Source organism: Strix uralensis, chromosome 7 (genome assembly GCF_047716275.1).
Source record: "Strix uralensis isolate ZFMK-TIS-50842 chromosome 7, bStrUra1, whole genome shotgun sequence".
In the NCBI taxonomy this organism is placed as follows: domain Eukaryota; kingdom Metazoa; phylum Chordata; class Aves; order Strigiformes; family Strigidae; genus Strix; species Strix uralensis.
The window spans coordinates 12347738-12374265 of NC_133978.1; the positions used below are offsets into that span (position 1 = coordinate 12347738).

Consider the following 26528-nt stretch of genomic DNA (forward strand, 5'->3'; position numbering starts at 1 on the left):
GGCTTTCACAATATTTACATGGAAGGAAAACAATGGTAATGCAATTCCTGAATACAGTGAAGTAGCTCCAGCCCACAAGGCTGCCATCATGCAAAGAGTTGCTAGGTATGTCCAGCTTGGGAGGATGAGGACGAGCAGGAGGGCAGGGAGAGCACCCTAGGAGGAAACCCATGCCTGCACACAATATGCTGGGTAGTTTCCAGCTTGCAGTCATTGTTGAGAAAAATGAGGCATCTGTTCTACCTTTGGAGTTTTTCTGCTGATGATGCCAAATGTGACTGAATTTCAGGGGAACATTTCCATCTTAGTCTTCGTGGAGCAGGAAGCTCACTCACTGAATCAGCTCGGACTAATTTCTTGGAGCTTTCTTTCCTGTTAGTATGTGAGAGAAAAGTGATTAAGGTCACAGGAATAATCTAGTTGTTAAACACTGCTTTTTTAGCAGGTAAATGACTGGTTCCCAACAGTTGTATGGGTCTTAGTGGCCCTATGCACCAGGGGGAATTTGCCACTGGCAGTGGTTTCCCAGGGTCCGGAGCAGGTACAGTAGCTGTACTGAAAGGGGACTCACATGTGCTTGAGCAAGTGTTCAGTGCACTGCACCAGCACGATGCCGTCGAAAGGGGAATGTTCACAGACGGTACCACAGACTCCATCTCTTCCTACCACAAACTAAGCAAGGAAAAGAACAAGTGCAAGATACATAGTGAATAAATCATGTTGTGGATAAGTTACCCGTGATGGCAACCTAACAAAAGATGTTGTCTCCTGTAGTTTTCTTATTGCTCACATCAGGAAAGTCCTTGACTTACAGATCAGTGGGTGACTTACAGATTTACAGACTTTATTGTCCTGTGAGTGGTGTTGCATTGGATCCCTTTCATGCTGCTATTTTGGACTGAGTCCTGTGAGAATGTAAATTTTAGCATTTCCCATTGGAGTCCAGAAATTGGATTTACCATCTGCTTTATGGTAGAGAAAACCTGTCACTGGAAAGACAGGCCAGGGTTCTTCTTCCACATTTGGGGGCAATGCAACTTCTGTATCTGGAAAGTCCCTTAGGATCACACTTTATTACAAATATCGTATCAAATGAGCAAGCTCATCCTTATTTGATAACTTTCTCATAGCTTGGTTTACTGTCCTGCTTCCTCTTTACCTTTTATTTGTGGTGTTTTCTTCATTTCCCTCTTACTTGTCTTCATTCCTGATTTCATTGCATATACATGGTATAACTGGTGACACTTAAGCTGTGACACTGTAGTTCTATGATACCCCCATGCAGTTGGTTACTTCTGCATCTCAAAAAAAAGCAGATGTCCAGGACCAAGATGCAACTTGTCTCACATGTTTTCTGTCCTTTTTCTGGACTTTTTCCCCCACTTCTTTTGTAGTGTCCTTAACTGGACTTCTCCCACTCAGCTCACTCTCTGGGTTTATATCACACATACTCATCTTGCCTCCCTGGTTCCCATGAGGTTTTCACAAAGTAAGCATGATACAAAAGGTTTACCTGGATGTTTTCTGATGCCTTCCTGCAAAGTTGAAGAAGAATATGGAGAGAAAGAACAAGTCCTACTGTGAGAATAGCTTACTAAATAATCTGTGTTTGCATGAAAGAAAATGGGATCTTTTTTCCCTAAGAATTTCTCTTTGCCTTTGAACTACTTCTGGCCTGAATATATCTGGACAGATGAAGCTCTCCCATATACTATGCAAATTTATTCACTTTCTGCTACATTCTGATAGTAAACAAAAAGAAAATCTTGTTTATTCTCATCTGCTTGAAACATCTCAACTAGTGGCCCTGCAAATAACAGAGGATTCTAACTAAAGACAAATGATCTTTAAAAACACAGCACTGAAGTCTGCTAATAATGTCATTTGCAGTGGCATAAATCAGGAATGACTACTGAAATATATTTGCACTGGGGTAAGTCAGTGCAAGTGAAATTAGTTTAGTGCTTTCTTTTTTCATTTTGCTGTTCTTAGACATGGCAAGAGCAACAAGCATTGTGCAAGCAATGTATCAGGTTTTTTTTTCAATTTTTCATGGGGTGTCAACATTGTTGACAGTTGGAGATTAAAACATTGCTTCACCCTGGGTCTGTTGCAAAATGTGAAAATAACAGTGCAAGACTTTCAAATATGACAATCAAAATCTGATTGGGAAAAAGGCTGGAGAAATCAATACTTCCAGGAAAGCCTCAAGAAAGATGTCATTAAATGAGTAAACAGTCTGTTAAGAGAGAACTTAATACTAACTTAAACACATGCTAAATTATAAGCAGTAGTATTTCTAGAACATCAGGAAAATGTATGAGAAGAGAAAACAGAGAAAGCCGTTGTGCTTTTCCTCTTTGTTCTGGCATGCTAGTCCAATGTTTTTATTTCATTTGATAGAATGTAATTAAATGCGTACTGTGGTTGTTGGGTTTTTTTATCGGATGTCTACCTATCTGTATGTCTGTGTATCTGTCTACCTCCTCAAGTGCAAAGGGTAACTTCAGGGAAGGTGAAAGCGTACTTGTGTTGGAGAAGCCCCCTCCACTGCCAGCAAGGCAGTAGGTGTGCTTCCCCTGCCTTGCAAGGAACAGGGCTGCTCCCACCAACCCTGCCTTGGCAGATGCTAACACCACCTCCCCCTCTTTCTTCCACTTGATTCTAAGTGGTCCCTACCACAAGGGTAGCTGGAGTCCCTTGCCACGTGCAAGTAATATCATAGTACTGTAAGATTTTTACCTGCATAGGTTTGTCATACCAACGATTGGCCCCATTTTTATGGTAGCCTCCCCCATGTAGCAGTTGCAATGCCATGTTTGTATCATTGAGTTCCACCCCGCTTGGGCTGTCCAGGCACACCAGGCATATGCACCGTTCAATCATATCAAGAGAGTCGCGGTTAGTAGAGTCTGGGGATAAAAGAGGGAAATGTTCACATTCTCTTACCTGTAGTGCAGGACTGGCTGGGGAACCTTGCTGCCTTGGGGAGCACTGAAAAATCTGACCCTGACTCTGCAATGAGCTGGTGTTTGCAGAGCTCTCAACAGCAGAACATCTCAGTGCAAGGAAATGTTACACCAAGGCATTCATTCATGTGTTAACTTTTGCAATATCTCTGTGTATCTTTCATATGATTCAATAATATCCACTTTCTTTTTCTGCCTTTCATTTCCTGAAGTAATTATATTACAAAATAAATCCATTTTACTCTTAAAGCCAGCAATGCTTACTTATTTTATATATAACGGTTACAGAGACGACAGGGAAAATAGAGGATTTCAGAGCTCACGCTACTGGTGCAGTATTCTGCTCTGGAACAGCAGGTCCTGTACTGGTTTTGTGCTGTTCTCCCATTAAAACCCTTTTCTGGACAAGGAACAGCAGGGCCCATGTTGGTTTTGTGTTCTAGTATTAAAATCCTCTTCTCTCTCCTGACCCTGGTCATTTCTTGTACTGCACAGAAATAAGCCCTGGACTGGGTACATTGCCTACATCACATGAGGAGACATCTGTGGATGAGGTTGTGATCATGTGGCAACGTGGCACATGTGGCAACATGGTATGGCCAAAAACATGGGTTGCCACATTCCACTTCCCTTCTATCAGTAGGGTACTGTTGAATAAAATGTGCTTTTTCTGGCTCTCTTTCTCTGTTTATTTTCCCTATCCTGTCACTCTTGCTTCTACAGGTGGACTACCTTGTCCTCAGTGCTTTCCTCCTAATTTATAGTGTATTTATGCGGGTTTTTTTTCTCAGTTTCTTTAACTCAGAAATATTATGAAGGTAAAGGTTTGTTTGCTTCTGAGGGCCAGTTTGAGGCATAGGAAATATTTAATTGTGAGCACTTAATATAGCTCTTAATTGAAAAAATTGTGGAACCTATAACAAGAACTTGTTTTATTCAAAAGCTTATAACATCATTAATTGCTGTTAAATGATTGTTAACAAGATCAAAGGAAAAAGGGCTTTCAAAAATCAACTTAAAATTCCTTCCGTTCTTAACAGATCAGCTCTCATCTGCTGGTATTGTTAGATTTTGGTGAAAATGTTTTTCCTTTCAGAATGTTCTTAACTAAATATATGATTTAGTTAACTAAATATATGATTTCAGATTGATCAAAAATTCTTGCAAGTCTGTGCTAAGTTCAACAAATCTGTGCTCAATTCAGGGGATGATTTTAGCTGAAAGAATGGAAAAAATATTTAAAATTAAACAATTCTGATTTGCATTTGAAATATAGACCCATTTCAAAATGTGCATGTTTTTAATGTTTGCAAAAATGAAAAGTAGCTTGATCCTCTGAAAGAACAGCATTTTTCAAAATAAGAAAAAAATGTACTTTCCCAAAATGAGCAACATAGGCTAGTGAGGAGCTAGAAAAAAAACAGATGCTTGTTATCATCCAGGTTCATTCTCCAGATGCTGTGTAGTAAAAAAGACGGCAAATACGCAAGAAACAAAAAGGTGCTAAGAAAAGGAGACGCAAGTGATGGCGACGGCTGAGAAGGAAGAGGGGGAGCTGTGACCTCTTGCAAGTTATGGTAAGGTACTATCTATTGCTGTCTGGTGGCTCCTGCGAGGGAGTGTTGGCAGCCATGGGCCCGAGTGACAGGGGTGGCCAGCCTGGCTTCTTGTAAGGCTGCATGGGGACCTGGTGGAGTACGTAGTGTGTTGTCTTCCCTTGCCCACAGAAGCAGAGTCCTAGGGAAGGCACCTGGCATTCCTCCCAGCTCCTACAAAGACTTGAGACAGGAGATTGTAATTGGTGGAGCACACAGGTTGACCTTTCTGCCAGTGATCTGTGCCACCCTACAACATGTAAAACACTGATATGCCTATGAATTGTCTTCAGAAGCATTCAGAAGCTTTATAAGGGAGAAGACATGTCCCTGTCCACTTGGTTGTAGAGCTCTTCTAGTATCTGGCACTTGTAGGGCTGACTGTAATTGCGGTATTTATTCCATTGATGGTCTGGGTATATCAATGCAAAGGTTGAAAAGATCCTTGTGAATGGAAGTTGCTCCGTATACATCAGCTGCTGGTATTTGTGGACAGGCACCTTCAAGGAAAAACTGCTTGGATAGTGATTTACAAACTGCTCACAGCTTGCTCAGCATTCTGCTTTATGTTGTCTGATAGGTTTCTATATATTTCATTGTGGCTGCTGCCCACACATCTTTGACAGATATGAAGCCTTTATTCTGACATATGGCTTCAGGGTATCTTGAGTCTAGGTATTAGAGTGAATAAAATTAAGCTCTGCTAGAAACAGGGAAAGATGCCCTTACAGAAAGAAACAGACATGTTCAGAGAGCTGATCAAACACTGAAAAAATTATCATGTAAAGCAGGCAATGAACTGCACAAGAACTCATGAACCATGACTTTGGATGGAAAATAAGTATTTCCAGAAAGAGCTGAAACAGGGGAAAAGTGTGAGAACAAGCCTAAAGCCCTGCAGGACATTTCTTGTCGTTCTTCCTTTCTAATGTACACAATTGCATTGAATTGGCCAGTCAGCTTTTGTTTAGTTGGGTTTTTTGATTTTAGAAGACAGTTCTGAATCAAATTCAGATATAGTATGCATGGGACAGCACCCCCTATAGCAGTAAGAATTAACTTCCTGTACTTAGGAGAGAGTGTTTTGCAGCCTGAATGCAGTTAAAATACTGATTGAGTTTGTAAGTCAGTGATGGCTGGGTTTATAAGTCAGTGATGGCTGGGTTTATTACAATTTCTTTGAAATTTTCTCACCTAGAAGACCTATTCTCTACTTGTAGGTCTATGCAGGCCCATGTGTGTATTTCCTTCATAACCTCTGCAAAGCTTTGTATGGGTCCCGTCTGTCCCAAAGCATCCTCTCTTTCCCTGCCCAATACAGAACAATTGTGGAGTGACCCCTTCCACCTCACAGTGCTTCACTAGAGGCTTTTCTCTTCCTCTGTTAATTATTGTTGCGTGAACATTTCACCACAGATAAGAGAGAAGAAAGGGCTGTTAATAATCATGTATTATGTGTAACAGCAATGGATTATACCATATAGAGGAGATGTGCTAATACGAGTGGTATAGGATGGGATTCCTGCTTAGATTAGAGAAGGCTGACATCACAGTGCTGTGATATTTGCTAGTGCAGAAGCTGGTTTTTTTCAGCTGCATAACTGAGTTGGTTTGCTTCCTCATTAAAATTAGTATTTTGGCAAATGCCAGGCAATCAAAAAACACTATAGAGATGGTTCTGCTAGTTTTTGTTGATTTATCTTTTGATCTTTGGATGACGTAGGTTTACAAAGATTATTTTGCTGCAGGTTTCAAGGTATTCACTATTTTACTTAAAAGTGTGGCATGAAAATAAATGATTAGGTGTTTATCTCTGTTCTCATTAAAATAAGGAATGTTTTTTTTCTCCTGCTTTAAAAAGAAAAGACGGTGGGGGAGGGGAAAGCCTGAAGATGAGACTGGTACCACATAATAATGCTGTAATAATGGCCAGGACTCTGTGTGTGCATGTTTATAAAGTTATTATAAGCACAGGTAAATTTGAATAACAAAAGTGAGGATCTTCCTTGGGATGGTAAACATATTTTGAGACTATTGGCAACTCTCGTATATTCCAGGACATTGGTAAAATAGCAATATTTTCTGTAGCATTGCTGAACGGAGGATAAAGAGATGAATTAACATTTTTTTCAGGAGGGAAAAATTAATACCTAAGTCATCTAAAATGTCAAAAAGAGGGTGTTTACATCACTTAGCTTCAGGGTAAAATATATAAGGTGTGAAGTGATAGAGATGACTAATCCCACCCTTTATTTTCATCTGTTTCAAAGTCAGGCATTTGAGTTCAGAATCCAAGACAGCTAAATGCTGCTTGTTGTGGGAAGAGAGAGAACTATCCCCAGACAATGTGGTGTCACCTTTCCTAGATACTTACTTAAGACTTTGATGAATCAGCCCTGGTACCTCCTCTTTTTCTCCACTGACTAGAGAGAGTACACATCTAGATTCAATAGGTGTTTAACTTGTCAATGCTTTTGTTAGATGAGATGAAAAATGACTAATAGTTGCCAAAAGCTAAGAGGATGCGTCATTCCTACTGGTACAAAATGGATGTGAAGAAAGAGACAAATCACAAAATCTGATGTAATGTAATTTATGTGATGAAGAACAGAATGGAGTGAGAGCTATTTACATGACGTAACACTTAAACATACAAAGCCAAAGGGTCAAACCATATCTGCTGCTTCCCTGGAAACACGCATCTGAACACTTACAGGTATTGAGTTTCCTCCTGCTAGAAAAATTCAGCAGTGAAGTTGCACATTCAGTCCTATATTTGCTGTAATGTTCACTCCCAGCAAAGAAAGGCAATGATGGTGAGGAGGAAGAGGAGGAAGATGATGGAGAAAGCTGGGATTGCTGCTGCTAACCTTTCATAAGGATCGTCCTGGCCTCTGCCCACTCTGTCCTTCCGTCTGTTGTCAGCAGGCCAATTGGAGGCAGCATTTCCTCTTCATTCTCTGCCATTTTGGCTATCTTTCGTAACTGAGTGAAAAGATCTCCCTCACTGAGACGACGGAAATTAATGACAACATCCAAAACAAAAAACTGCAAAAAAATGACAGAAGTCAGACGAACAGTCACAGGTGGGTTGGACCCTTACTGGTCCAACATTTTGCTTTCGCCTGGGTGGGTGTTGAGATGTGGAAGTCCTGCTTGGAGAGCCAGGCCTGCATGCAATGGAGCACAAAACCACAGGGCTCACCCCTCCTGTGTTTTTACACCAGTGTAATTCCAGTTGCTATAGGGGACTTATATTGTGTGTTGGGCTCAAATAAAAGATATGCTATTTGAATAAGAATAAAAAAAACCCTGAAGAGATAAAATCAGGAAGTATGTAAATAATTTCCATGGTCTTATTTGTTTAAAAATAACCTAGAGAATCTAGAGAACTTCCTGTTGAGGTGAAGAACAGAATTCCTGGAAAAGGGACCACTGGGATCTACCCCTTCATTCCAAGGGGGCCTGCAGGCACAGCTCCAGGACTAGAAATACTCAAGCTGGGCTGTAAGGTACTCTGCCCAGCCAATATACTCTGCTGCTTGACGGCATTTATTGGTTGGGGCAGATTCACTCTAATGCTTCAGTATTTCTGCCTGCGCCTGTGCTGATTTCTTCAAGCATAGTGTAGGCCCCCTACATGGGATGGTGATATATATGCCATGCGTTGTGTGCCAATACTTGACTGTCAAGAGAAGAGCATTTCCAGCAAATGCACTCTAATAAGACTTTTTTTCTCTGTGGTTTCATCTCTGTTTAATAAACATTTTTGTTTGAATGAGAAAGCAAATGAATTCTGCCACATTCCTCCTTTCTGCATCACTGTACTTGGAACATAATGTGGGCTAAGGACAAAAATGCTGCAGAAGCATCTTTTGGAAATATTGACAGTGAATGCTTGGTAAGACGTGAGCTCATACATAGCACGCTAATTGTGTTTTTGAACAGTGATTATATTAGGCTTTTCTTGAGTGAATTTAAGCAAACCGAGAAGTATAGAAAGGTATAAAATAAGAACACTCATTTACCTGATTGTTACAAGCAACAATAATGTGCTCTGGTTCTGGCATTACACTGCTTTTCTGGGCCACGAGGGTATCTTTGGTATGTCCTGGAAGACGATAGGAAGAAAAGAGTCCATAGTACTGCTTCATACAGAGGGGATGACCGGACAGCTGTCCATGAGCAAAATCAACAGGTAAAGCATGGCTGGAGAGAGAGAAGAAAAACAAAGCCAGAGGAAGAGAGGAGAGAGAGAGAGACAGAAAGGAAAAGAAATCTAATCTGTCCTTTGTTCTGTTACAATTAGATCAGGTATAACACAAATTGAATAATAAAACAAGATTACGGTATAAAGGAAATAAATGAATTCCCATGCCAAAGTTAAATACACCATTCCTGGCAGCTTCATGCATATTCATTAAGCAATTGCATTATCATCTAGTGGAAATGGAAAGAATAGCAGGTCACAAGCCGCTTCGCAATGTGTGTGGGAAGCCTGCTTAGATGGGACCCCAGAAACTTGCCAGGACGGAAGTTAGCCGAACAGCTGGAGAAGACACAGCATCTTGGAAAAAAGTACTGATGAAATTCACTGCAAATCACAGTGGCCCTGTATGGGTGGAGAGTGTGTGAGAGGGCCTTGCCTGATGAACAGGAATGACTGGGGCAATACAGAGGGCATTTCTGTTTTCCATGGAGCCTCACTTATGTGCTAATCCTTACTTAGACCTAGGGGGGAATAAGTGCTGAAAACCTATTCTCTTTTTATTGGAAGGCATGTGGAAACAACACCTCCTAAAGGCTTCTTTAGCAGTCAGGAAAAAAAAAAAAAAAAGGTAGTTATCACAATTATGATTATGGATTGTAAAATATCCCACTGACACTGCAGCTGAAAGTAATGGTGCTGTCGCTCAGGAGAGGCTGCAGAGACCACAGGAGGAAGCAGATCTTGTGGTGCAAAGGTTTTCCCTCAGCAAGAGAAGACTAAGCTTCCAGCTGTCAAAGAAGGGCAGGGGCAAAGAAGCACACAAGGAGGGTTACTGTCATGCAGCTGATATGGGGAAATGTTTTATGCTAGTTTATCTTGTTTAACTGTCTCTTTAGAACTGTTGCAGCTCTAAACCAGGGATATTCACTTTACTTCCTGGCTCTCAAACTCTCTGTATCACTTATTTCCTTGTACAGGTGCTTAACTTTTTTGTTCCTTATCAGTAAAACAGGTTCTCCTTCTCCCTCATTTTGCATAATGCAGAAATCTGCTTATATTTAACAGTTTTAAAGAGCATCTATGATGATCAAAAATAGTGTACAATAATAATATAATAATAATGATAAAAAAATTCTGTGATCAAAAATAGTGGAATAGCATCATAGATTTAGACAAGACAATCTGTAATTATAGCAGTTAAGAAAGGGGTTATTAACTCTGATGGCACCAGAAAATCTTGTACTGAATTAGGTCTGTGTAAGATCTTATAACTCTTTTATGTGAGCGAGTTAGGCTTTGTTTGAAATATTTAGTCCTGGCCACTGCATGGAATGAAAATGGAGTGGAATGGAAAACTGTACAGTTAAAAATAAATGCCTGGGTTTGGGCTGGAATATTGTGCATCTGTGTGTGGGATGATCCAAGAGAAGCTAGCAGTACACTCACTGGTAGCAGTCCTTAACAGCAACAAGGAACTGAAAATGTTACAGTTATGGTGTCCTCATAACTAAACAGGAGGGGTGATAAGCAAACATTAATAACAATATGAGGACACAGTGGTGAGGATTTAAATGATTATTGATTTAAGGCAAGCAAATCTGATCACAGGAGTCTTTGGATCTAGACTAGCGAGGTCAAAATAACAAGAATTTAAATTAGCCTTTGTTTGAGCAATGTGGTTTCTTTCTCTCAGATGCTGTCATATAAAGATGCAACGAACTACATCAGTATGCAATAGTACTTCACAGCACGCCAGTGGTCGTGTATGCAGTTGCATGGCATATCTTGGACAAAAGCACGTGTCCTTAAATAAGTACCTCTTCTATACTTTCTGAGTAGCTGTGAGATTTTTGAAATGAAAAATCAAACAGCCTCTTCCTCTTTCTTTTATCTAATTCATGGATGATAGGGACTTTGTTTTTTGAATATGGACTTTGCCTTCCTCATCCAAATGAGCGTTGGTTAAAGCGTATCACATAGGCCTCTTGTATTTCCATACAGAAAAATGACCCCTTCCCTACTATGGTGTAGTGTCCGTTGAGCTTGGCTCTCCACTGTTTCTATTTTTTGGGGAGCAGTGATTTCAGCAGTAAACTTGAAACATACTAGGTAAGGTTAAGAAGTGCTGTGTAAAGTGCTGTTATGAGCTACCTCGTACATGACTTAAAGAAGCATGGATTTCCCCTGTGTTTATATACCGAAAGTAACAATGGCATAAGTAACTTCTTATTTTTACTCGCTACTGAACCAGCCTGTCTGTGATGAGGCTTCCTTCACCTGGTGGGATGTGTTATTTCTTTTTCGGGGGGAGGGAGGCAGTGGGGCTGATGTTCTAAATGGAGGGTGCAGTCCATGGAGGGGGTGCAGCGCCCTGAGAGGTAGCTGGTGCCAGGGAGGGTGTGCAGCTGTGTAACCGCAGTGCTGCTGCTCTTTGGATCTGGGGAGCACAGACTTCCTGCTGTGTCCTCAATAGCTCTGTTAGACAGATTGTGTGTGTCCTTTGGGCTGCACTGCACATGCTAGAGTTATGACTACCAGGCATCAAAAAGGATCCTTCTCCAACCCGCTAGATTGCAGTAATAAAGTGGAAAGTGCATTAAAAAAATTGCTGAAGCGCTTGCCCCGAAACATGCTGGAGCCCCAGCCCTTCCAAATGGTGGAGAGGTGCAATGCAGCCTGACTTCGGCCATGTTAGAGCACCCTTGAATCAGAAGCCCTGCGGATACTCAAGCAGCAGCTCTCCTTCCAAGCTACTTACGTGTCCAGTAAAGCTTTATAGTCTTGCACTCCTGAAATGAGATTGGCGGCAAACCTGCAAGTAGCAGATAGAAGTGACATCAGTCTTTTGACATTTGGCAACGCTGGGCTGTTGTTTCTGAGAGACAGAGGAGAGTCTGAATGATTGATGGCACAGCATAAGGAGAGAAAGTCTTCTGGCTTGGCAAGAAGAGCCCCTGCCCCCACCCAAAACCTAAACTAATTCATCCCAAAACCTAAACTAATTCATGTCACAAGAAATATGAAATCCTAGAGATGGTCCCTTCAAATGGTTAAACAGACTACCACAGGAGGAAGCCTGAAAGCATTTATTTAGAGAATGGGAGCAGAGGCTGAATATTTAATAGAATCCTTAACATGGGTTTCAATATCAATACTCATAAGCTGTCCAATTTATTAGAGTACTTCCTGTCCTAAGCAGATATTTTTTCTGCACAGCTGTGGACAGGTATATTATTTCCTGACACTGCCCATTTGCACTGTGTGTGAATGGGAGACTCTGAGAAAAATATTTCCTTGTTAAAGCACGGGCAAAGTGGAGATTTTTCGAAAGCTGTGTGCACAATAAACTTAGACAGTAATGAATAGAAGCATTTATAATTACGTTTAAAGTAAAGTAAAAAGATACATTGGCTGTCTGTGCAAAATGTTAAAATAACACATACCAGCTTCAAGGTTTTATAATAGCATAAATTCACATGCTCAGTAATGAGCAGCTAGAGAGTGCTAAAAGCAAAGAGGAAAATTGCACTATATGAAGGTAGATTTGATCTGGTTTACTGTTTTAAAACGAGAAAATGTTTTGGCAAAAGCTGAAGAATGGAATCCTGTTTTAAGGGTGTCTGGAGAGGTATATTCCCTGATTGGCTACTTGCTTACCTTTTCACTTTTTAAATGATTGTAATTGCCCACAACAGCTCAAAGGGTCAGTTCAGGGCTAGGAAGGATGGGCCTGAAGGAAGCAGTGTTCTTGAGGAGGAATGATTTCTGAATTGTTATTCTTGCATTCCCTGTGTTTCTGGTGCCCTTTTGGGCACCTGAGAGGGACAATTTAATGCCAGCATGGCCTTTTCAGTTTGCAGGGTGGCTATGAGTCATAGCCATGGCATGTTAAAGACTGTTTTCCTTTAAACAATGTGTCAGAAATTAGTATTTCTTTTTTTCCATCGCAAAATGGTTCACTTGCATTATACAATGAAAAGCTTTGCAAATATTCCTTTAAAAAATGATAATTCCCATGGCAATTTTTTTTTCATGCAATCAGTGTAATAGTAATGACACTTTCATTTCTGAATATCAGTATGAGTAACCCCAGAAACACTGCCCTCAGTCAGCAGGCCTAGTAGGAAATCATTTAATGGTTACAGCCCTTATTTTTTAATGAAAGTTGATTGTTCTTTTGCAAAAGCAGTACATTTAAAATATCCTTTCATTTAGCAAAAGCTGCAAAGTCGTAGTACATTACCTCAGCTGGTCATTTACATCCTTGAAATTCTGACGAGCAAAGATAATTGCTGGGCTGGAATTGACTGGAAGAGCTAGCCGGTTGTTGAGGTACATGTCATCCAGCCAGTAGTTAAACACCTAAGGGAAGGGGACATGAAATTTTAAAGCTATGAACAACACGTGGAAAGGCAGTCTGGGGGTGAGAGGAGAGTGCTTGGTGCTCCTGGTGTCAGGCATGGGCTCTGATTAATGGAGCTGCTGAGCATTTTCAGTCTGGGCTCTGTGACCTCAGCTCAGCTGAAATCAGCCGCAATTCCATAATCCTATTTTTCAATCAATGGCAATTTACAGTGTGTTCCATTAAAAAGTAAACAAGCTCCATATTGTGGTGGTTTGGGTATTTTGTTGTTTGCTTCTCTCTACATCAAAAAATTGTTTGAGTACAACATGCTAACTGCTGACTCTTGAATAGTGATTGAGATATATTTAAGAGATGGACAGAATTTTACTAGTGATGGTTTTCCTTATGGGGGTTCAAATATTTGTCAGTGATGCCAAGATGCTCTGTTCTTAGCTGTCAGATACTGTCCTGCAGCAAGACAGAGTGGGAAGACAATTTCCCGAGCATAATGGTTTGGTCCTGCAGATACTGGCATGTGGATAGGGCCCCTAGAGAAATCCCTCTGTGTCCACTGACACAAATGCAGATTACTGATGCTTGACCCAGACAGACACACATATTAAATTTCTAACCATTTTTATTGAAAATACAGATGTACGGTAATTACGCATTCCTTTATGTCTGAGTAGAGTTTGAAGAATCATTATTTGGAAAATGGAGGCTTTCATAAAAAGATCAAATGGTCTTTCTTAATTTAGCGGGCATGCTTTGCAGATAGTAACTATAAACAACAACGAAATTATGCAAAAAAAAATTACGAATGCATGCATCAGTTGAAAAAGTTTTCCTCTGAGATATTTCATTGCTGTTAGAACAGATGCTTCCCCCCAGTCTCTGGAGTCTTCAGGAGAACAGGCCAGAGCTATACTCCTGGCAAGTTAAATTCCAAATAAAAACATTTCTAGTTTAGCTTAAGAATCAGGTATTTAAATGTAACAACCAGTACTTAGAGTTGAGACATTTCAGAAAATGCTTATACATCCTTCCTCTGTAATTTTCATGATATAAGTGATTAAGTGAACAGTTGTCTCCTGGAACACTATTTGTTATCAGGAACACTATTTAAGCGATGATTAATTTAGCCACCAAAAACATGAAGTTCTACAATCAGAATAACAAAACGACATTGGGGGGCATTTAGTGGAACCCTCAGACTGTGGCAACAAGCAGAAATTAAGCACTGCTTTTAAGATAAAAGCCCTGCCAGTACTGTAGTTTTTTTTCTGACTATAGCAACAATTTGATAGAGTATTCTTGTGGGTCACACAACTGAAAAATTAAGGGAGAACCACACTTCACTGACATCAGTAGCAAGCCTGCACACTTTCACTGAATCTATGAAACCATTCAGTGTCTCTCGTCCTTGCTGGGATGGAAGGACTTCAATAAAATCAGTGTTTCTAGTTTTCAGCTGCCATATTCTAACATGGTTGATGCAGGCAGGATGAACTGTGACTCTGTGGAATGATAAAATCTATTTTATCTACAACTTATTTAATTTTCCTGTCTTGGGAAGCAGAAAGCTGTACTTTTTTAAAGGCTGAGGTTTCAGCATGGTCTATGTCATAGACAGATATGTGTATACATGTGTGTGTATATGCAGCAAAGGAAATACTTCAGGATAACTACATTGGTATGGTGTGACAATGAATGGCAAATAATAATTTAATTTAAAAAAGAGTAATTCCTATCCTAAAGTATTCCATTCCAGAATAATTTGACTGGATCAGAGCTTTGGGTAGATGCATATACAAGGAATTTTCTACAGCCTTATCAGAAAGCATTTTTTATTTTAACAAAAACTCAATTGTGTTATTAAAGGAAAAGGTAGAAATTACATACAAAAAGGATGTAATATAGTGCTTCCTACAAGTAGAGCTGACACCTGTGTGCATGCACCTGAGATGCATGAATTCCCTCATTTGTGTCAAAAAACCTATTGATTTGAAAACATAATAATGACATGGATTTTGACATAGTTTGAAGATTCTAGCCTAATATGTCTGAAATATTCATTCCCTTTGATAGGATCTGATGTGACCCCTGTTTGCATTGACCCACTGAAAGAAAGCAGTGATCACCTATAGAATATCACAAATAGTTTGTAAATGAGCATCATTCAACACAGCAATTATTTTTCTCATCTGCATTTGCTTACCCAGTTTGTTGTCTTTTCCCTTCTTTCCTCAAGGATTTGCTGCAAAGATTCCCCCAGACCTCCTGCAATTCCAAACTGCTCCACAATGACCTTGGTCTTTCTAAATTGCTCCTCTGGAACCAAGTGTTTCATGCACTGTAGGTACATGCATAAGGTCTGTTGCAGTGGTGGGACTGGAAGTTTTGGCACTGCCTAATCATAAAAGAAAAAAGATATTAGCAAATAATTCTATTTGTTCCCAAACTGTCCTCTTTTTTTTTTTTTTCTGTTGCTGATGAATATATTGTATCCCTTTTTAAATCCATTTATTCTGCTTTAGCAGTTGAGATGCCTGATTACTGCAAATGTAATTGTGTGACTTCAGAGGACTTTCATTAAGTCTTAAAGTATCTGGATTTTAGGACATAGTATATGCAGTTGTATGCAATACTGAAGCAGTGGAACCTTTCCAGTAGCTCTATTTGTAGGCCTTTGGCCAATGAGGATTTCAAATGAAGAGGTCGGGAAACTAGTGGAAAACAGGAGAATATTCCTTGGTAAAAATTCTAGAAATCCTACTGCAAACAGGCATGATGCAAGCATATCGTCTGAGCTAGACTCTAGGAAATCTTCAAATACATTAAAGCATAATAAAATAATGCATTAGGAGAAGGTATTTTATTAGTAAAGAAGTGCTCTTAGCTTGTGATCAGTAAAACCATGGGTTAGTACTTGTCTGATTGGTAATACGACTGGTTACAAAACTGCAGAAATATGAAACATGCAGGTCTACCTGTTCATTAGCACTGACCACATACAATCCTCAATAAACCTGTGTTTTACTCTCCAAACCTCTGCTATCAGCCAGTCTGGAACCCTCCTAGAAGGCTTGACAAAACATTTCTGTTTATACTTGCTTTATCCTTATCCTGTTTGGAGCAGGAAACCGATAGTATCTGGGAAGAAAACAATCTCATGCTGTCCATGCAATTAAGCTTCCTTTGTTTTTTAATGTAGAATTAACCAAGTGAAGTGTAATTAGTCATTTAAAAGCCAGATGAATTATGGGGACAGTGGGAAAACCAAGCAAGGAGGTAATCCATGAAAGACTGGGAAATTGCAAGAGGCTGTGATGCTCTAAGCATAGTTCCTCAGGGAGGTGGATGTGTCTCCCAGTTGAAAAACGGTCATCTAATTCAGCTGTGCTTTTCTGCTAGTGGTTAGTGTAGACCATAAACTTTTGGAGGGTTTATTTGTCTATTTTGATTTTTGCCTGTCTCCTGAAGCAGGTAAAGTTCAGATTTTTTTACTAGCTCTTGATCAATAGATGTTCATTTTCACAGGATCGCAGGACTGTGGTGTGATTTCGGTTGGAAGGGATGTCTGGCAGTCACCTAGTCCCACCTGCTGCTCAGAGCAAGGCTAGCTGCAAACTCCTTTGCCAGTGCATGCAGGGAGGGAGGGAGTGGAGGAAATGCTCTGAACAGAAGGCAGGGAATGGGTGTCCTCTGAGCTCAAATACCAGCTCTGCCTTTTGACCTCCACAGAAAAGTCAGTGCTGTGTTATGTTTCCCTATCTAGAAATGAAAGATTTCAGATACTCATAAAAAGTGCCATAGGATTACCTGTTAGTAATGGAAATGCAAATCCAATCTAGCCTGTAATGCACCCTGGATCTCAGAAATAAAAGCATGGTAATTCTACGGTTTCAAGCTATCTCTTCTGTCATTGATTACTCGGTCAGTGGAAATAGATGTGCCAAACAGTATTTCTTTTTGATACCTGTCTTTGGCCCTATCTGGGTAAGGTTACTATATGTGCCAAACAGTATTTCTTTTTGATACCTGTCTTTGGCCCTATCTGGGTAAGGTTACTATACAGTTCATGAGTCTGCTTAGGAAAAAAGCTTTAAACCCAAGGGGTTGATTACTTCTAGGCATATGCATCCGGCATCTTTTAAAACAGCTTGAAAATTAATCATATGTGATAGTGTGACAGTTCTGTACTATCAAGAAATAATTATATGCCATCTCTGACTGTGTAGTAATGCATCTACTGTTGTGTAATAGTATTTCACTTACTGGAATTATTCACAGATGTTGGGAGGAAGACCGTCTTTGCCTATGAGAAGCACTAATGTTAGATCAAAGTTCCTGATTAAAAACTGCTGCAGGGTAACTAGTGTTCCCCGAAATCAAGAAATCAGCTCTGGAACAGAGCTTAGTTTACAATTACTATATTAATTTACAGCATTAAAAGCTGTTAAGTCATCTATCTTCAACCTTTTTTTCATTTTGTTTTCCCGGAAACAGTCACTTACTGTCTCATCTTTACGGCATGTATCTTTCTCTTTCTTCTGCATGTTTTTTTCTAGGACAGGCGTTCCTGCATTTCTTTTGATATCTTTTGTTGAGGACAGAAATTGAAGCCACTTGGGGGCACTTATGGAGCCTCACGCCTCCGTTCTGGAAATAGAAAAGATTTAAAGTCCAGTCAGTACCCGTTATTTATAACTAAAACGTACATGGGGAGTATTCCCTGCGCAAGCATACATAGAAGCTTCAGAATGCAAAACTGAAGAGAAATAGAAGTACAACATTCAAAAGCAGCTGAACCGAGCCCTGTGGAGATTGCTCTGACATTCTGTTTGTCTCATTTTGCTATAAATTTCTTTATCCAGAACTATCTGATGCACATAAATGGTCCCTTCTCAGCGTGGTTTATTTTGTCACTCTAATTTACGTCCCAATGCATTGTTCCATGATCTGCACACCTTGTATTACTGTTATATGTTAGCTGGAGGAAAGAGGTGACTTTTCTTTGAATGTACTTATGTCGACACAGGTAATAGTAAGGTTGCAGTTTTCTGTCTAAGGATCTTATATGTCCTCCCTTTACCATTTTATATGAAAGCACCACATTCTTTAAACTTGATGGAGACGTGCCTTTGCCCCTGCAGGCTAGAAGCTCGCAGGGTGCCAGCACTTTGAGGCATAGCTTTGGGCTGGGGGACCCTGTAAGCCTGGCTAGCCTGGCTGTAGGAGGACTGGGAGGGGTGGCATACACTGCATTTGAACTGCTTCACACGGCGGTCTTTCCAAATAGCATACACCATCCAGGGAGATGCCTTAACCTGTCAAAAGTCACAGAAATAATCTGTGACAGCGCAAATACTTCTGCTTGTGTCTCTCTGGTGTTGTGCTTATCCTGGTTTTCACTTCCAAAGATGCCTCTTATTCCTTTTCTGTCCAAGAATAAGCTATATGGCTCACGTATGATATAATAGTGCTCACACCAAGCAGTTGTCCTTCAACTACAGTGGTACAACTGCAGCAGAGTAAGTTCTATATGTTCAGTCAGGTCTTGACAGATCACAGTTTTCTTGGGTTTTTTAAATTACTTTGCACTGTGTGTATGCAAAATATAAAAGACAATGTGTATTGGCTAAGTTGAAAAGATGTCACATTTCCTTTCTGAAACCCTTGAGACTATACATTCAGGGCACTTGAATTATTTCTACAACAGCTTTTAAAACCACTTTGGATAATAAGCTACAGTGTATGAAAATGAGATGAAGAGTTTTGGTTCACAATGTGCAGGGGTGGCTGTGCATTAGTTCTCTCCTGAGGAACTGGCTTGGCTGTTCCAGGCCTGAGCTCCAGCATGGCTCTGCCAATGTGTATGTGGTCACCAACGCCCTGTGTTGATCCTGTCCTCTCCCTGTCCTGCACTGGCTGCCAGTGGGGCCATGTGCTGTGAAGTAGGTTGTATAAGGTTGAGAGAAGTCCCTGGGGCCCTGCAACGAGCCACACAGCAAACTCATGTCGATCCGTCATCTGCTCACAATTTCAACCCAGGTGAGAGACGATTTCCCTCATGGAAAGGCCACATTAACGCGCTGTGCTGCTCTGCTCCCTCTTGTGTGCTACACAGGTCTCATCACTTAGCTGTGCGCTCTATTCCTAGCAACACATGTTCAAAGCATTTCAAATAACCGACACGTCCTGTAACTCTTGGAAGACCGTGGCTTGCCCAGTTGTTTATGGGCTGATCTCAGCTCCCCACTTGTGTTCAAATACAGAACAGCCATTTTGTCTTCAGAGCCCCTGAAACTGTCTTCTGCTAAAGGAAAAATCCTGTTGGTATTCTTCTCACTGGGACTTTTGTCCTTTCTTTCCTTATGTTTTTTGTCAAACTGCAATGTGGAGTCATACTGACTGCAAGTCCATACCGGCGCTCTGTCTGTGGGAAATGCTACTAATAACAGACACACATATCTGCCAAATCAGTGTGATAAAGAGTTTGGGGGTGGTAGCCTGAACTGTACTTTTCTCTGTCACGGGGATGAACTGAGGCTTTGTCTCTGGTTAGAGTGCTGACAGCTTAGCATCACACCCAATCCTGTATTTGCTTAATAAAGGACAAGGAAACTGCCACAAGAGAAAATCCTGCAGAAATTCAAGATGACTTCAAAGTTGCTCACTCGGATGGCTGTGAGGTGCATTGTCAAAGTTATTAGGCAAAAAAAAATAATCCTAGCTGTTTTTATTTACAGCTGGCTTAACGGGAGGGCCAGGGTGAGCAGCTTAGCAGGGTGGCTGTGAGTCCCGGCAGGCTGGGGAGCCGGGTGGCCTTCCCCACAGCTCAAAGCAGCGGCTCAAACCCACAACAAAAGGAGCTGATCTCTCCGTTAGCAGATAGCAGGGAAGGGCTGAAATAAGCCCATGTGCTTATACTTGAGTTCTCCGCACGCTGTGGGCTGGGGAGGCAGTGTGCAGTATATAACCTTGTCGGGGCATTTCCCTCAGCCCCCATCTATTCATCCTCGCTCTCAGTGTGACCAGAAAGATGAGCTTAAAGTTCTCAGGATCTATGCTTAAAGTTGAGAGGAGCGTACGCGTTACCGGGAGTACCTGTGCGGAGGGCGCACTGCCGCGGCTGGTGGCGTTCTGAGAGGGGCCGGGAGCCGCCCTGTCGCCCGCCGGGAGCTCCCTGCGGGTCGCAGCAGCGGCGGGACCCGGGGAGAGCTCGGGCTCCGCCGGAGGCTGCCGGCGCGCCCCGAGACCTTCCCACGCCTCGGCCCCGGCGGAGCCCCTTCCCCCCCGCACCGCCCGTCGCGGCGGGATCCGCGGGCGGCGGCAGCGGGGCGGCCCCGTGGGAGCCGCCGGCGCCGCGGGGTTTGGCGAGGGGACCCCTCCCGGCCCCGCTCCGCGCCGCGGGACCCGCCGCCCCCCGCGCCCCCGCCCCGCGGCTCGGCCCGGCCCGCGCCGCCCGCCCGTACCTGCTGGTCGGGGCGCTCCGGCGGCGGCTCTGGCTCTGTCCAAGGTACCGCCGCCTCCTCCGCGGCCGGGTCCCCTCTGGGCGGGGGCGGCGGAGCGCGGCTCGTCCCCGCCGCCGCCTGGCTCCTCCCCGCCCCGCGCCCCCGGCACCGCCCGGCCCGGCCCGGCCCGGCCCGGCTCGGCCCAGCCCTGCCCGCCCCGCCCGCCGCGCGCAACAGGCGCTGCCGCCCGCCCGCCCGCCCCCCGTGCCCGGGCCGCGCCGCTCCTGTTCCGGCCCTTCCGTGGGCCGCGCCCGGCGGCGGCACCGGCGCCGGCTCGCACCGCGCCGGCCGTGTCCCGGCGGGGCGGGCGGCGGCAGCCGGGCAGAGGGGGGCTCGCCCGCGCCCTTAGCGCCGTCGGGGCGAGCCGAGCGGCTCCCCGGCGGCGGCGGCGGCGGCGGCAAGGGGAGCCCCGGCGGGCGCCGCGGGGGCTGTCGCCAGCGCCAAGCAGCGCCGTCGCGGGGCATCTGCCGCTCCCGAAAGCTCCGTGGCTGAACGGGGCGGGCGGCGCTGCCGGCGCCACGGCCGGGGGCGGCAGCCCGCGACGGAGCGGCAGCGGCCCCGGGAGCGGGCCCGGGCCCTGCGGGAGCGGCCCCGGGGCGGCGGCAGCAGCGGCCCGTGCGGGGCGGGAGCGGAGCCGGCCCCGGGGCGGCGGGCCAGGGGCGGCGCGGCTGCTGCCGCTTACCGCAGAGAGAGCGGCTACGGTTTCGGGCAGCGGGGCTCGGCTCCTACCGCGGTGGCCATCGCTCCTGCGCCAACCCCGCCGTTTCCATGAGTTTTGCGCCGCCTGAGCGGCGACGGGACCGGCCCGGCGGGAGCTGCGGCACGGCGGGACCCCGCGGCCCGCGCAGCTGAGCGGAACCGACGAGCGGCTGCTCCGCGTCTCCCTGCGGGCGCCCAGCTCCCCGGGGGCGGGTGGGAGCCCCTCGAGAGATGCCGTGGCCGCTTAAGCCATTTTTTCCCCCCTCTTGCCATTGTAAGTCATTTACTTTGTTTCCTAACGAGCTAGGAATTTAAATAAACGATTTTATTTTATCTCGAGATAAATTTACGGGGCAGAATACGCACTCTGGTTCCACTGCGGTTGAATCGAAGCTTCCCACTTTTTGCAAAGGTTTGAATGAAGCACTTCACCTTTCTTTTGTTTTGTTTAATCCCTGTACACTGAGGTGGACACGTTGCTGCTGGGGCAGCATTCAGCACCAAGAAAGGCGTTATCCAGTGTTGCGTCTCTAACTGCTGCTACTGTAATTTTTGGAATATCCGAAAATTGAAATTCACGATTGTGAGAATTAAAATTAAATTCGCATGAGACTACGAGGAGCTGTTTTTAGGTGGTCGATAGCATGTTTGCGGGGCAGTGCTGTTTGCTCAGACCCGTTAATGTACGTTGTGAAGAATGAGTGAGAACACTTTGTACTGAGGTTTTCTCCTGGGCAATTTTGGTAACCGATGAGGTCTGCGTTATGAGGAATTGTTACCGAAGCGGTTACACTGAGCACAACCAGCTCCCTCCCTCAAGCAGCCCTCAACAACGAAACAAAGACAATCGATCCCCTTCAGTTCTGTTTATTCAGGTCGTATTATTCGTGTAGTTTGGACTTCAACATAATACAGCATATTGCACTTACCAGAGAGCAGCACAAGAGAGAAAAAAAAAAGTACAATACTTCAGTTTATTCCCGAGGAAGAATAAGACATTGTGATAGTTGTTGCTCTTCTTAAATATATGAAACCAACAGAAAATCTAAGTATATGTACACAAGATTTACTAAGTCCCTGAATATGCCATTCGAAATTTTACACAGGCTTTTTTGCTTTTCTTATATTTTTTACAGAGATATACAGTATGTCACACACAGTTTCAGCTTGAGAAAACTTTGCACGATTATACCCCAGCTATGAGGCTGTTGGGTTTTTTGTTTTGTTTTTATTGGTGGTGGTTTTTTTGGAAGGATCCCCCCCCCTCCCCCGATTTATGCCAGTCATTATTCAGACCCTTTTCTTTGGGATCGTCCCCCCATTCCCCTCCACCTTGTCAGAACGCTGAAGGAAATACCGGTTAAAAATAAGTCTAGAAGAAGAAAGCCATTACATCATGACAAAGGTTAAACTGTATATATTGCACGTCAGTACAGGAACATAATGCAGTAACGCTTTCATCCCTCCCTTTCCCTCTCTCCCATGCGCCCCCCCTTGCTGCCGGGGCTGGGCCATGTGGGGGAACCTAACTGTACTCGTAGTCTGACGAGTCCTCCTCGGACACCCCTGTCAGGTCTCTGCGGTAAGAGTCCACGCCGTTCTCCTCTGTGTCGCCCGCTGGCCGGAGGCTTTTGCCCATGCCTTTGCGCTCCTCCATTTTGATGGTGTCGTAGAGTCCCTTAGGTCCTTCTTCAAGGAGGATGTTCCTCTCCGAGTGAGAGGGTTTCATTTGGCAGACGTTTTTGAGGAAGAGGAGGACAGGGGCGTAAAGCACGTTGGCGAGCCCCATGCCCAGGTTGAGCTGCGCGAAGCCCATGGTGTGCACAATCTGCCCAGCCACGATGGGCCCCAGGGCGTACGCCACGGAGTAGGAGATGTCTGCGATGGCGTAGACGCTGCCATAGACGGAGACGTGGCGCACGTCCACCAGGAAGGCCAGGGTGGGCAGCAGGGCCGTGTCCACCAGGGCGATGCCGAAGCAGATGCCGCAGAGGGGAACAATGACCTGCCCGAAATTCCTGCAGGCTGGCACCAGGCAGGAGCTGGCGCCGATGATGGCCATGCCCAGGGCCCCGTAAAACCACTGGAGGTGGGGGTACGCGGCGGCCAGCCGGACGGTGACGTAGACGCCCAGCACGTGGGGGAAGAAGGCGGGCAGCCAGGTGAGGCCCACCTCCCACTCGCTGGCCCCCATGGACTCCTTCATCCAGTTGGCGATGGTGGGCTCCAGGAAGGCCAGGGGGATGTTGCAGGTGGCCAGGGCCCCCGCCACCACGGCGACGTAGGGGTCGACCATGAGGCGGTGGATGGGGGTGCCGACGGGCATGTTGGCCCGCGCCCCGGTGGCGCAGGGCGGCGCCAGGGCCAGCAGCAGCAGCCCGTCGAGGAGGCAGACGCAGGCCAGCACCAGGAAGGGCACCCGCTTGCCGGCGAACTCGTAGAGGACGCCGCCGAAGGGGGGGGCGGCCAGGCTGCCGAAGGAGATGCAGGCCAGCGCCGTGCCCAGGGCGCGGCTCCGCGCCGGCTCCTCGGCGTAGCGGTCGGCGATGAGGGCGATGCCGGCGGTGTCGGCGAAGGCCGAGCCCAGCCCCTGCAGGCTGCGCGCCGCGAACAGCGTCGCGTAGTTCTCCGCGAAGGCGAAGGTGGCGGTAGAGAGGAAGAGGACGGCCAGCCCGGCCAGCAGCGGCGCCTCGTAGCCCACGCGGTCGATGAGGGTGCCGCTGAGCGGGTTCACCAGCAGCTGCAGCATGGCCTTGGAGGCGAACAGCACCCCGATCTGCACGTCCTCGTTGCCCCCCGATGCCGGCGGATACCGCGCCGGCAGGAGGCTCCGGTTGCCGCCGCCGCCGCCGCCGGTCTCGTTGCCCCCCGCGGGCGCGGACGGGCCGGCGGCGCCCCCCCCGCCGCGCATGGCCTCGATGTAGTCGGGGATGATGGGCACGATGACCATGTAGAGCATGTTGTCCAGCAGCAGCGCCACGCACACCACCAGCAGCAGCAGCCGCCGCTGCCGCCGCGCCTCCCCCATGGCGCTGCCCAGCCGCCGCCGCCGCTCGCCCACCGCCTCCGACAGCCGCGCCACGGCGGCCCGCGCCCGGCCCGCGCCCCCCGCCTCCTCCATCGCCCTCAGCGCCGCCGCCGCCCCGCCGCCGCCCGCATGGGGCACGGGGGGGCGGCCCCGCCGCCGCCGCCTCCTCCGCCGCCGCCGCCGCCGCCCGAGCCGCCGCCGCCGCTCACCTCCCGGCGGCCGCCGCCAGCCCGCGCCGCCGCTGCGAGGCGGCTCCGAGGGGCCGGCCCTCCATCACCACACTAATAAGCGCCGCGCACGGAAACCCCACCCGCCCCCGCCACCGCGCCGGCCCCGCGCCCCCCCCCCCGCCGGCCCGGCCCCGCCGCCCGCCCGCCCCCCGCGCCCCGCCCAGCCGTACCGCGCCGGCGGCCCTGCCCGGCCGCGGTAAGGGGGCTGCGGGGCGGGGGTGCCGCCGGCCCCTGCCCGCCCCGGAGGCTGTGCCTGGCGGGGGGCGGCGGGGAGCCGGCCCCGCCCCGAGGCGAGGGCCCGCCGGCGGCTCTTGCCGCCCCGACGGCGCGGCTGCCCGCGGAGCCCCGGGCGGCCCTGGAAGCGGCCCCGGCTGCCCCGGCAGCCTCCCGGAGCCCTCGCTCCGTCGTTGCCTTCTGGGCCCGGGCGGCGCAGGGGCGGCGGGCCGGGCCCGACGTGCGCCCGCCGGTGCTGCGGGCAGCGGGCCCGTGCCCTCGCGGCCCTGCACCGCAGTTGCCCCGGAGGGGCGGCCGGAGCCCGGCTCGTCTGCGGGGGTCGGCGATTACCGTCTCGGCCCCTGTGAGGTGCGAGCCGCAAAGGCCCCCTCTTGCCCCCGCGCCGGGGCCGCGAGGAACCGCCGCCCCCCTCCTCCCCCGGGCGCCCTGTGCCTCCGCGGCGCAGCCCGGACCCAGCGGCTGCCGCCGTCTAACCCCGGCGCTACTCGCCGGGACTGGCCGCCAATACCCGGCGCAGCTCCGCCGCCCGGGACGCGCCCCCGACGGCGTGGCCAGGCCAGGGCACAGCGCAGGAGCGCCCGGGGGGACACGGGCTAACCGGGAACGGGGCTAGAGAGGGCCGGCTGAGCCCTGCCCGTCCTCAGGGGGTGTGCGCCCCCCCGGGGACCGCGGTCCCGCTTAGGAGAGCGCTGAAGCTGCACTGGGAGGCAGAGAGCAGCACCGTAACCGTCTTCCTGCGTGCGGGCGTGTGTGTCGAACACTCAGACCGACGGCAGGGACACAACCTTCAAGTGCCGTGGTATTACATACCCCCCTCACTTTGCCGCTGGAAGCCCTGTGGAGCAAGGAGCCTCACTCAGTGCAGAGGCTTTGCTATTAGGAAGATGCTCCTGGCATAAAGCAGAGGATAAATATATATATATGCATTCCTGTATATATTAATATATTCCTGTAGCAGAAATGACACGTGGGCTGATCCGAGGAGGGTCTCTGCAGAAGGCTGTATGAAATAACTGGATCTCTCAGCCGAGCGGTTCCTGAGCAGATGTGGAGTTTGGGCGCCTTCATTTGCTTGCGTAGCTGAGCTTCCGTGGCTGAAAGGGGGATGATTTATCTGTCAGTTGTTGTATCTTGCAAGAAAACTGTCTGGATGGCCAGAAAGACTTTAAGACGATCCCTGCATGGAGTGGCATACAGATCCGATTGTGCTTACACAGAAGTGGAGTCTTAAAGCATGCTTAAAATAACAATACCCCTAGACATCCGTATTGTCATTGTTATCATTATTTGTTATTCATCTACTACTCCCACTGTAAAACTGCAGAAATGCACCGCTGACAATAGGGACAAAGCTCCTGACCCGGTACTCTGAACAAGCTAGTATCCTAAATGCTCCAAAAGATCATTTCAGAGAGTGGAAGGAAAGTGTCTGAGAGAATAGAAGAGTCTTGTTGTGGGGGTACTGAGCTAAAGGCCACGGCTGCTGCACTTGGCTGCATGGCTCAGGCTACTTGTCACCTGCGAGACTGATTTAGTTGGGGAAAAAACCCCCCAAGCACCGCAAAGCCCATCCTCCTCTGGTTCCTCAAACAGACCCTGGGGTAGCAGCCTGAGAACACGGTTCTGCAAGGGACTGTGGGCACAGGAGGAGCAGCTCCCAGGATGGTAAGGAAACTGCTGAAGGATGCAACTCCTGTTTGG

The 26528-nt window shown here is 46.8% G+C and overlaps 2 protein-coding genes across 2 annotated transcripts in view; both read right to left on the reverse strand.

The window, feature by feature from the left end:
* CHAT (choline O-acetyltransferase) overlaps positions 1-20665 on the reverse strand; it is a 32606-nt gene extending 11941 nt beyond the window's left edge. Inside the window, exons 1-10 of the mRNA XM_074875672.1 lie at positions 20598-20665; positions 17637-17781; positions 15338-15529; positions 13018-13136; positions 11533-11586; positions 8593-8773; positions 7435-7612; positions 2743-2912; positions 572-672; positions 244-372 (exon numbers count right to left, since the gene is read on the reverse strand). Of these exons, the coding sequence (XP_074731773.1) occupies positions 244-372; positions 572-672; positions 2743-2912; positions 7435-7612; positions 8593-8773; positions 11533-11586; positions 13018-13136; positions 15338-15529; positions 17637-17678 (1166 nt within the window). The 5' untranslated portion in view covers positions 17679-17781; positions 20598-20665. The remainder of the gene's footprint in view (positions 1-243; positions 373-571; positions 673-2742; positions 2913-7434; positions 7613-8592; positions 8774-11532; positions 11587-13017; positions 13137-15337; positions 15530-17636; positions 17782-20597) is intronic.
* Positions 20666-22860: 2195 nt separating this feature from the next.
* SLC18A3 (solute carrier family 18 member A3) lies at positions 22861-24456 on the reverse strand. The gene has a single exon (XM_074873990.1). It carries the CDS (start codon positions 24454-24456, stop codon positions 22861-22863), a length of 1596 nt encoding a protein of 531 aa, XP_074730091.1.
* Positions 24457-26528: the final 2072 nt, after the last annotated feature.